The sequence below is a fragment of the Leptinotarsa decemlineata genome, unplaced genomic scaffold (genome assembly GCF_025532065.1).
Source record: "Leptinotarsa decemlineata unplaced genomic scaffold, Ldec_3_MD MMD2_P_RNA_scaffold_2, whole genome shotgun sequence".
Classification (NCBI taxonomy): Eukaryota; Metazoa; Arthropoda; class Insecta; order Coleoptera; family Chrysomelidae; genus Leptinotarsa; species Leptinotarsa decemlineata.
Genome location: NW_027412529.1, coordinates 17,174,277 through 17,187,113, shown reverse-complemented (window position 1 = coordinate 17,187,113; position 12,837 = coordinate 17,174,277). Strand labels below are relative to the sequence as shown.

At 33.9% G+C, this 12,837-nt stretch overlaps 1 protein-coding gene across 3 annotated transcripts in view; it reads right to left on the bottom strand.

The window, feature by feature from the left end:
• LOC111504423 (Epidermal stripes and patches) overlaps positions 1 to 12,837 on the bottom strand; it is a 159,091-nt gene that overhangs the window by 43,128 nt on the left and 103,126 nt on the right. For all 3 annotated transcript variants that reach the window (XM_074184381.1, XM_074184390.1, XM_074184396.1), the window contains exons 2-3: positions 4,088 to 4,257; positions 2,279 to 2,512 (exon numbers count right to left, since the gene is read on the bottom strand). In XM_074184381.1, the coding sequence (XP_074040482.1) occupies positions 2,279 to 2,512; positions 4,088 to 4,257 (404 nt within the window). The remainder of the gene's footprint in view (positions 1 to 2,278; positions 2,513 to 4,087; positions 4,258 to 12,837) is intronic.

Sequence of the window (12,837 nt, the reverse complement as noted above, 5' to 3'; positions counted from 1 at the left end):
TCTGATGAGCCTCCAGATTAAGATCATCGAAAAACTCTCCCAACACCTCGTTGAAGGATTAATGGTAGAAAATGGAACAATAATTCCGTCTCTGAATATACTACACCAAACATTATTACTAGATTGTTTTTGCGGATTGTGAAGATGGACTATAAATGGATTATGTCTACTTCAATAATGGAAATTCTTTTTTTTATATATCCCACATTTTGAAAAATCAGCTTCATTGCTCTATATAATATTCCTATAGAATTTTGGATCTGCAAAACCCCAATCGTCTCCAAGGGTCACCAAGGGTCACCAGGTTCTTGTGTTTCCGCTGGTCTTAACTCATATGGGGAAATCGTATGTTTCTTTAGAATTTGTTGAATACAGATGATGTAATAGCTCTTTTTTTATATGAATATCTGATAGAATTATTTGGATTCACCTCACAGTAGGCTGAGACGCAATTTCTGTATTTCCAGATATTACAAAATGTTTTTTAGTTTTTCTCTACTCAAAAAGTTTTTCATTGTTCTTGAATCGATGACGAAGTACAGCAAAAACGCCGATTAGGTAATTCACGATCGGGGAACGAATTGCTGTAATGTTGAAGTTCTCTTAGGCTATTTTTCTGGCAAACCAAGTATGGTCCAAACGTATCACATCTTTTTTTTTCTCATTGATTCGGCCGTTACTTGATGAAGATCCATAGTAATTTCAAAAACTACACCTCACGATTTGATCTTCACAAACTTTATTTTGTAAAATATATCACATGTTTCGCTAGCTCAGTAGCTTCATTAAGTGATTTATATCACATCCTTCTTGACTATTAGTTTGCGGCAAAGAATATTTTGAGAGTAGTTAGTTTGAAGAAAATTGATAGAACAAAATGCGTTTATTAAGCATTGATTTTTGGCGAAAAAAACACTGTTGAAGCCAAGGATTGGCTTGATAATGTTATTCGCACTCTGCATCAGGCAAATCGATCTTTGAGAATTGGTTTGCTAAGTTTAAAGGTGGTGAAATAAGCACCGAGGAGACTGTTACCGATGAAAACGTCAGCTATTGGAAACACTTTCCTCATACCAGAACGAAAATATTCTCTCTTGACACGCGTATCTCTAATTGAGAAAGCATCATCAGGAGATGACATTGTCAACATGCCTATACCACTTGTGATGCACTATTAGTAGTGAATATTGCTGGAGTTCTATCCCAACACCAAACCGTTATTTTCAACACTTCGACCCGTGTTTGAATCACCAAGTGATCGTCTTCAAGAGGAAGAGAAACCAGTTTAATCTTCCTCTTGAAGATGATTACTTGGTGATTGAAAAACGTGTCGAGATGTTAAAAATAACGGATTGGTGTCGGTATAGAACTTTAGTTATATTCACACCTATACCAGTAAATTGACCTTTGGAGAATTGGAAGCTGTAATTTTTTCGGAGTTGTTTAAAATTCCAGTTAGGAGGGGGCTTAAAGGATTGCCTATTGTTGTAAATCATGCCCGAAAGGAAATACCGTCGGCCGCCACTGGTAACTGGTAACCATAAACCAAACGTGACGTAGCTGAGAGCGTGGGAATATCCAATGTTACCTGCCGCTCGAGAAACAGCAAGAAACATGCTACCGACGTCGATGGAACTTCGGCGAAAATTCTACGATGTTCCATTGCGATATTTAAACGCTGGCTGCAAGTCAAGTACACAGTGAAGTGGACGTTACAGTGCGGTACGCGAAGTGATCTAGTAAGGCAATAGACATTAAAATAATACTTGAATTTTTAGTTGAAGTGTTTGTTGTATTTGAAGTGAAATAAAGTTGAGTTTGATTATTTAGTGATTATTGGTGAACCCACAGGTAAAAAACGTAACACTATTATGAAGCTTTCGTATATTATTAAAATCGAAATAATTCTGGTTGAAACATACTGACAATAGTGAAAGGATATCAGAACACATGAATGGGTGTGTATGATATTTGAGAAGTATTTCATCTATAAGTTTGCAAGAATCTTCTGCTGAAGGTAATGCTTTGATAATAAATTTGTGAAATCGAACGAAACCAATTTATAATCATGTGGCAGATTAATGTGGGAGATGCTTATTTTGTATAAGTTCGTTCGACTTTTCGATACTGAACGACGATAAGATTAATAACAATGAAACCTACACACACGTCTCAGTTACCGAAACGCGTCTAGAATGAAAATTTCGTTTGCAGAAATTATTACCATGAAAAGCAATAGAAATCTGCATTGTGGCTTTCAGTAATGATTATCTCTCACCTGCTATGTTGGCATAAGCCAGGGCTTGAGGTATAACCGTGAGGCCTACCGTTATCCCCGCTACCAAATCTCCTACAGCACATGAGGAATCGTACCTTGGTAGCCAATTGAGAATAGGCAGTCTTTTGAGGAGCATTTTTCGGGTACAAGCGTTTCGTGCTTTCGTTTTAGCCCATGGCATTATTGATTTTACAGCTTCCACGGCGGAGGAACTTTTTTTGGTATTATCTATCACTGAAAAAAAAAAGAAACAACTGTTATTTAATTGAAGAAGATAACTCAAATATCAGTTTTAGAATATTACAAATTGTTCTTTTCTTTCCACATTAATTTTTCTTTATCACCGCATTTACTTTTTGGAGTATAGTCTGTTTTGCCGTAGTCTGTACATTCATGAATAATTTTTCATACAAAAAGTGATTCAAAACTCGTGCAACGCACTCAAATAAATGAAAAGAAAATAAACTAGTTTAAAAATATATTTGTTATTTTGCATCATATGAAACGTGTTAATGTTGCATTTCTGTTCAAAATATTGATGATACTTGTATACCGGATGAGTAAAATTTTAGAACGAAGGAGAAAGGAGAAAACTGTAGAGGTAAAACCTACAAAGTCAGTTGAATTGGACAGAAGCTTCCTATTCTGAAAAACAGGCATAATATCTTTTCAGATCAAGAATATCAGTGGTTGTTTTTAAAATATTCGTCAAAAACTAGAATTGTCGAATTTCGTCGCGTTCCATTTCGAATAATATAAAATGAAGGCAGAGGAACTTTCAATACTGTTCCATATTATATGACCATAGAGTGATGATGCGAAAAACTTAGGGAAACACATTTTTTGAAATACATTTGTTATTTCAGTGGCTACAGAAATCGAAGAATAAAAAATAGGGTCAACTATAATAATTTTTCTGATAAAAGGTTAGTTGGGTAACAGGATCAATTTCTTCAAAAAAACAATTGATTTCTTGCCGACGTTTCGAATTCAATTAAATTCTTCTCCAGGGCTCGAAAAGTTTTTTTTCATGTTGAAAATATTACTATTTTAAAAACCCTCAGATATATTAGATACATATTTAAAAAAAAACATTGCAACAACCAAATTTCCGAGGCAACACCAACACAAAACGACATGAAACAAACGTTTTTTTCATGTCGTTTTGTGTTGGTGTCGTTTAATGAAACAAACGTTCATTTCATGTCGTTTTGTGCTGGTGTTGTCTCGGAAAATTGGGTGTTGCAATGTTTTTTATTTTTTTTATGTATCTAATATGTCTGATGGTTTTTAAAATAGTAATATTATCAACACGGAAAAAAACTTTTCGAGCCCTGAAAAATAATTGAATTAAATTCGAAACGTCGGTAAGAATACAATTGTTTATTAAACAAATTGACCCTGTTACCTAACCAACCTTTTTTCAGAAAAAAAATATAGTTCTGTATTTGAAAACAGGAAGTTGATGATGTTATCTGATGAACGAAACGTGAGTTCGTGCACGTGCGTTCACTTACACTTGGTTTGTAGTGTCTTATCGAGCATTCTGTATATCATTTAAATATCTTATTATCGATGAACATTATATTATTAATGCATATAGATGTGAAACTATATGCAAATAGTATTTTTCCAAATTAATATGAAGTCATGGAAAATAAAATATCCCACTTGTGAACCGGAGCCTTATAAATAATATCCAACTTTGGTTCATCATGTAAAGCAAGACCCCTTCAACGAATATTATTTTGATATTTGTACCACCTACATACTTTCCTGAAAAGGAAAGAACGAGCCATTGGTACTTACCAATAAAATCATTACTTCCCAAGTAGGTTGAATCATTTCTATGTCTAAAACTTATATTATCTGATGAGGTGCTGAGAGCTGCATTGTCGTATGATAGGGATAGATAAGTACCATTTGTACCACCACCTCCTGCACCCTGTACATCTCGATCGGCTTTCTGGTGTTGGCTCCTGGAAAAAAAATTACATTGAATTACATTTTTATATCATAGTTATGAGAGTTAACAGAATCATTATTTTTTTTCAGAAATTAAATTAGGATGATTTATGAGCACTCGTTCATATCTATGATTTTTTTTGTTTTTTCAAACAACTCAGTATTCGAACTAAAATAACAGAATCAAAATATAATTTTTATCGTTCCTTTCGGATTCACACAATGAAACGCTAATCAAGAATATCCTCAACAATTTTAACAAATCCCTGGTATAAGTCATAGAAAAAGTATAGGAAATGCAAGAAATATTCTTCAGTCATTGGAATGATTTACGACGCTCAGAATGATATATGTCACTAAATGACTTCAACTCGTCAACAAAACGTTGAAATGATATATAATATTTCATTCATGTACTGAAAAATAATTGTTCATGTACCTGAATGTTTATGTAAATATGAGTACAAAATAGGTGTTGAAAGTCACAGAGAAATTCCCCAACATTATTACAATTTTTCAATTTGGCATTTTTTGAACCATTTTTTAACTTGATTCAAATAACGTAAACAAGCCAAGACACATTGGGATTTTGAAAACTGAAGGAGTCATGATACTGATAGCTTTTTTGTAATATACAAAATTTAAGATAGTACATCATGCCGAATTTCGAGTCCCAATGAGAGCATTCGAAATATAAGTGCCTGAATATATCTTACCTACACTGTTGAAAGAACAACCACATAATTATATTTGTTATGTCAACAGTTAGGTATAACTCATCCTCATTAACCCACACATAAGTTTAGATTAATGTACAATGACTCGGCATTTTGAATTTTATTAGTAATAAACAGAAGCATAGGAAACCAATATTTTTTAGGGATTGTGGAAAATCATTTATATGAAGTATGAGATGATGAGATGGGTACCGAATTTAAACCTTGAGGTAACCCAATATCAATGGACCTAAAATCGTTTCACATGCTGATATCTGCTAATATATGAGGCAAACTAATCAAGTTTGACAACTCTCGACACCGTATCTTTCTAATTCATGACTAAAGTTTAGAGACTAAAGTTTAGAGAAAAAAGTTCTGTTGAAACTGCAATCATCAACAGAAATTTATTTCACATCCAGGTTTTCATTTTCAGTACACTTATACCTATTCCTTTTTTGTTTGGAGAAAATGATAATACCAACAAATAAAAATAAAAAAAAGGGAGCAGAAAATAGTAGAAATAATGTCACTCCAATGCTTATCAATTTCATTAGGTTATTTATTGTCAGAAATAGGGAGAAGCAGACTTCAAAGAATCCATAACGTCTCCTCTAAAAAGTTGACAACTGACTTGCTGTATACAAAGGATTCATATGTTAATGTTCTGAATAGATTTCTCTATGTGAATTGAAGGGGTTATATTTTTAGGAGTGATTAATTTTTGGGAAAGAAAGTTTTTGGCTTTCTACTAATCCATCTTGATACAAAAAAAGAATGAGGGAATCTTCCAAAGAAAGGAAAGAAGTAATCAATTTGAAAATGAGTAACTCTATACATGGATGTGTAGATCATGCAAAGAAGTAACTTTCAGACACAAACTGAAAAAAAGTCCTCCTGAAACAGCTACTTTCATATAAACATTGAATTACACGAAAGAAAAAAATTCTTTCGCAACAAATACTTCTATATGAACACTGAATTATACAGAAGATACTTTTCTCTACTCAGTATGTATTTCAAACATTTGTTGTGGAATAAGAATCAGATATCATTCACATGAGTTCTACTTTGAATGAATGGTAATAAATTGTACTCACATGTACTCTGTATAATTCAGTGTTCATATAGAAGTATTTGTTTCGAAAGATTTTTTTTCTTTCGTGTAATTCAATGTTCATATGAAAGTAGCTGTTTCAGGAGGACATTTTTTCAGTTTGTGTCTGAAAGTTACTTCTTTGCATGATCTACACATCCATGTATAGAGTTACTTATTTTCAAATTATTACTTCCTTCCTATCTTTGGAAGATTCTCTCATCCCTTTTTTTTGTATCAGATGGAGTAGTAGAAAGCCAAAAACTTTCTTTCCCAAATTTCTCTATGTGTTAATTCATATCGATTATAGTACCAAAAAAGTTCAAATTGTTTATTGCCTGGAATATTTTAAACTTCCTGACAAACTGTTGAATGCTTGATAATATGTTGTATGAGAATTTGTTCTCTGAACATTCAAAAAGGTATTTTCTGAAATGATAATCCTAAGTTCGAATCTTTCACCCTTTCCCTAACTTTGTACTTAGACCGCCAAGATAACGTGACATCTCTCATGCATATAAATACAATCACTGCAGAAAACACTTCCGAAGAAAGTTGAAACTGACTTATTCTATTTCATTTGTGATAACTGTTATCACCCGAAGACGATTGTGGATACTAACAATCGAAACGTCGTGACATAACTTGGTTTGGAATCTCAAAATTTTTTATTTTTCATTTTTTGTTAATAATATTTTTTAATTTTCAGCTTTTAATAATATTTCAATTTTTATTTTTTTGTTTGTTACTTGTATGTTATTTCTTTGTAATTACAGTTTTTCGTTATTTTCGGTTAATCAATCCTTGAAGCAATTTTTTGCTTGTATTTTATTTCACTGTAATTTCCTTTCAGGGTTTTGTTTCTGCTTAATATAATTGTTATTTTCAGCTATTCATTTTTGATTTTGAATTGTATTGGTTCTTTCAGGAATTTCAAATCATTTTATGAAATTGAAACATGTGATATTTTCTGAAAGTAAATCTTGTGATGATCAAATCGTTTTCAACAAAGTATAATTTGGCAAGTTCTTGCTGAAATAAGTGGAAAGTACAAAGTGAGTTTAATTTGTACTGATTGAGTAACCTGCACTTAAACCATCTGACAATTTTAATTGAATCTCCCTCAACCTTGTATTTCAATTCTTTCCAAGTATCTGCGAGATATAGTACGGTTGTATCATCAGCGAAACTAATAATGGTACCTTCTGAATTGACACTGAACAAATCATTCAAGTAGATATTAAATAGGAGAGGCCCCAATACCGTTCTTTGGGGACCCCATACTCTATGGTATAGTAAGAACTGAATGTTTCATTCAATTTGGCGCACTGTTTCTTATCAGAGAGATAGCTTTCAAATAATTTCAGCGATGTCCCTCGGAAACCGATGTTTTCTATAGCCTTTATCAGTTTCTTATGTGAAACCATATTAAAAGCTTTGACCAGAGCAACAAAGACATGAAGACATGGTATACCATTATCCATCGAATCGTAAATTTCTCTCATTAGGTGAATAATTGCATCTCGTGTTGAACTGACCTCTCGAAACCCATATTGATTGACATATAGTATTTTGTATTTATTTAAATATTTGTTTATTCTTACTTTTAGTATTTTCTCAAATATTTCAACTATATGGCTGATTAATAATATAGGACGAAAATTCATTACCTCATTTTTATTTCCAGATTTGAATATTGGTTTGATTTTCTAAGTTTTGAAGGCTTCTGGAAAACTATCGATGTTCATGGCTCTATATATAATATGAGTAATTGGTTTACATAGGTAGTCGACGAATTCCATCAGAGTTTCAGACTTGATGTTATCAAGACCTGGTGATTTACCTTAATTCAGATTGATAATTACATTTTTAACCCTCATGTTCATTGGTGTCTTCTAAGAAGAATGAGTTAGATAATTTTTTTCCACAATTTTGATTTCTTTCTGACTGATGAACCCAGCCAACTTTCCTGGTGATAAATATTCAGCATTTTCCTTATCATTGGTTAGGTGTATTCCATCATTTGTTTTGATATTTTTCATTTTATTTAGCAACTGAATGCTTACTAATTTGATGAAATATTCAAAATAATTATTCTCGAAAGCATTCGTTTGAAAACAACAGTTTCGAAATAATGGGATTCTTAGCATGTGTTTCAAAATCCAATCCGTTGAATACGTCTAGTGTTAAACTCTGGTCTTTAATGCTTCGAGAGAGCACTGTTTAGTTAGAATGAACACCCTTGATGAATCTAGTGTATAGTGAAACAATTATTACTGTTTCACAAAAAAGTGTAGTTTGCATATAAGTTCACATCACTTGTGATGTGATAATTGGAATACTAATTAGACCGATGAGGTATTACCTAATCCTTATCATATTGAATAAGTTAGTAACCGCGAACATTTCATGTAGGTACATGGTAGATGATGGTCCCACCCGGCATCTCCCGGTGAGATATCATTGCAACGGCTCAGGCGGCGTGAAGTAGCTTCGGGCTAACGTTTCGTTGCTGTGCCGCTGTTTCCGGTTTCAAGGGTGGGAATATAGGGAAATATCGCATGATGGCGCTACTAGAATCAAAAATGTCCGGAGGTAAAATAGCTCCCCAATTGGATCTCCGGGTGGGGGCTGATTCGAGGGCAACATCCTGCAGAAGTTATTCAAAAACCAATATTTTTGACATCAGTTTACAGGGAAATATCATGGTAACTGCAGTTGATGAAAGGCCCACTAGCAATTTTAAAATCGATTTTTGCAACATCAGAGGACTCAACTCAAATATAAAGTCAGTCAAACAAATAATCCTCATATTCTTGCCCTCACAGAAACCAAAGCCAGTGCTTCAACAAACCCCTTCAATTTTCTATATCCCAGCTATGATTTCCACTTCCAAATCAGACGTAACTTTGGAATATTTTTTTTATCAGAAGCGAACTCTCCTGTCAACGGCAGGAAATGCTGGAACACCAAAACTTCGATGTAATGTGGTTAAAAATAATATCACGAAAGATCACTAAATGCATATTCTGCGTGTATCGACCACCAAGTGATACACAATATAGGACACTATTCTCTTTACTTGCAATCACCATTGACTTTCTGCAAATCAATCATTCACATGCCGAAATTTCCATATTCGTTGACTTCATTGTCAACAATATCGAATGGCTTGAATTTTCAAATATCAACGACGAACAAGATCGCGAAGTTGAGGCTTTTCCAATACGCAACGGACTTACTTAGATTAGATATAAATGAGCCAACCAGGATTCCTGACCGTGATAGAGAATACGCTAGTCTTCTGGAAGTATACCTAAGAACCAATCCAGAAATTTACACCCCTTGAGGTTTCCATTGGGATCTTCTGACCACAAACTCATTTCAGTGTCGAGTGAATTACCTATAAATGTTGGGGAACAACCTGAGCTGAGCAAAGTTCGGCATTTCAGATCAGCTGACTTCAACTTGTGCTTCTGAAGTCACGGAAGTTATTCTATTATCGATAGATGCATACATTTCTTTTTTAATGAAACGAACTTCTAATTGCAAACCTTGGTTCAAGAAAAATTGTGAGCAAGTTGTCACCTCCAAAAATCTTGCGTACCGGCAGTGGCGCAAAAGTCCCAGTGCCGAAATCCGAACTAGGATTGTTGATGCTCGCAACAGCTGCAAACTCGGAAAATAAATGAAAGCAAAGAACTTCACAATCAGAGAATTAGGAAAAAGTTGCTTGCCAATCCCAACGGGTCAAAATTCTTCTGGCTGGTTGCTAAAGCTAAACTTTACAAAATACACAATTCCACACGTGGGAAAGACACCACCGACTCTTCACACACTAGAATTCACAATGTCAAAAATTAATTTTCGACAACGTCTTCCAGCCGAATTTTGATTTAATCTCTTGCGATTCAAATCTCAAGGATTTTCCCGTAGTGCTTGTGTTTTGCCCTTGAAAAAATTATAAATGCTCAAATATGGGGTACAGAAAATAACTTTTATTTGTTATGACCGGTTTCGGTTCACTGAATCACTCTCAAAAAAAGTTACGCAGTTCGACAAACAAATCTTCAAATATACAATAATAAAATTAATGTTATTTAAGTAGGTTAGGCATATCAAAATTACTGAGTATTGATATGTCATGGAAGTTGAATAATTATTGATTTGGAATCTCAGATAAGGTATTGATGATTCAGTTAACATTTCTCTCATTTTAGGTACAGCTTTGATTAACGTTTCTAAATGACATTGACTATATAATTGTATATTTAAGGATTTGTTTGTCAAATTACCTCAGTTTACTTGAGGATAATTCAATAAACCGAAAGCGAATACTTTATCTTAGGAATTATCGCAAAATCAAAACTATCGCGACAAATATACGAGTACATTCAAGTGGCCTCAAAAACCTACATGCATAATGAAGGAAGTTATAACTGTGTTGGTTTTATTTTATGTGGTGAATCTCTTTGAAGGTTAAGGTGTCATTTTTGTTCTCTGTCGTCTATAGGTGATAGGTAGGTATTCACCTGGGTATTTGAAAATTGATCAATAGTTACGAATATATTTCTATGTGAATGCATTTCATCAAAGGTACATTTATCTATGACAGATAAATAATTTAGGCATAAATACTTCCGTGCGAATTCTGGCTTCGTTAGTTTAATTTAATTATGGTAAGTTGCATATTTGGATCAAGGGTAAGGAAACGAGTGTAGTAATTATGAGCCATTTCCACCCCTAGTCTATATCTATACAATTTTATTTTCATACAATCATGAAAACACCCCTTATCTGAATAACTGAGAGTTTCAATCCCAATATCGATAAAGTTTTGGAAGTGTGTTCAAGTATTCTCAAACACGTATGACCCTAAAACGCTATTGGGTAGTTTATTCGTTTATTGACACTTTCTATGTATTACGTGCAGATATATTGAAAATGGCTGATCCGAATACCTTGAACTCCCATATTTGGTTATATAAGAATGTTATATTGACCTTGAGCTTATTAATATTGATCGCAAATAAAATAATTAGTCACCCGATCAAATCAACAATTCCAATCAATGCCGAATCACTTTCATGGAATATGTAAAAACAAACATTTGTGTTGTTTGAAAATTTTTCATTATATGTTTTTTCTAGTTGACGTGTAATTTTCTCTCAATCACTATTCGTAATTATTATTTTCTTTGTTGTTTGTTAGTGATTAAAATCTATCATTAGCTGACATGGGAAAATTTCAGTAAAAACATTCACTTCAAAACTATAACTATTCAGAAAAATTACCCATCAAACTTTCCATTTATTGATGACAAACCACTTAGAACAATGAATTCTGGATGAATACCACGTTTGCCAACCCTTAGTATTGATACAAATTGACTGGGAGATTCACTAAAAATCCTATAGTATAATTCACGATTTCTAGTCCACTTTCAATTGAGTGGTATCAAAATGGAATCCAATTATTCGTTAAAACTTGCTAACGTGCTACTGAGTCTCTTTATTGGCAAAAAAGGTTATGAACTGAAAGGACTATTCTAAGTGACTTATATGAAAGAAAATTCTTCTCTCGTCTTTACAAAAATACTGTTTTTCTTGACAAGAGAAACCATTATTTTGTATCGTATTGTCTTGACTTTTTTGACGTCCCTAGTATTCAGAATCTGCAAACAATAATCATACTGGTTATAATTTATGTGTTTTCCAATAGAAAACAAACCGTGTCTGAAGACTACCCACACCGTAGGTTTTGATGAATGCCTGCCAAAAAACAACTATTTTCCTGACTAATACCACGCTAGATATTGAATTATATCAGACAGACATTTATTCAAGATACTTCACAGAGGTTAGTGTCGCAGATGTTCCTCGTTCATCCAGCAGCAGGACCATGCTGAAATTATTCGAGTGGATCACCTTCAGACCGGTTTCAAGGTTTTACCTCTCATCAGTGCAGGAAAGATCGCACACAGGTGTTCCATTGATTTCAACGCTGCTCAACTGTGCCAATGGGGTTTTCAACCTACTTCTACGGTGTAAATAGTTGTGGAAGATGAATAACTCGAAATTTTATTTCAAAATATTCATTTTCTAGTATGTATGTATAGAGATACATACAGTCTACAGACTTGTCCTACTATCACCTATTTATTTTGCAGAAATTCATACCGAATATAGGCAAATTTTTAAACAGCTCAATATCAACAAGGCCTGATGAGGTCCTGATGAAGTACCCGTCATCGTACTTGAAAATTGCGCAAATGAACTCGCATCAGTATTTTGCAGACTTTTCAACCTGTCTTTCAAGAAAGGGGTTTTTCCTTCTCGTTGGAAGATTGCTGGCGTTCAGTCTGTTCCCAAAAAATGCTAGAACATTCTTTCAAATAACTATAGACCAGTCGCTTTGCTATCAGTGATATCAAAAATCATGGAGAAAGCCGTAAACCATCATATCCTCAATTATTTGGGAGGCGTTGACTTCTTTCGGAAACAAAGATAAACAAGCGACACATATCACCCATATTTGGAATAACGCAATCGAGAAACATGGAGAGTCAAGAGCTGTCTAAGTCTAAGGTCTTCTTAGTCTTTGATCTAAGGCCTTTGACCGTGTGTAGCATGAGGGTATGCTGGCCAAACATTGATGCTATGGCTCGTCTAATATTTTTTGTATATGGCTCCTCAGCTTCATGATAGAACATTCCCTGCAAGCGGCCGTCGATGGATATCTCTCGAATACTTTTACCGTCAACGCTGGTGTTTCCCAGGGAT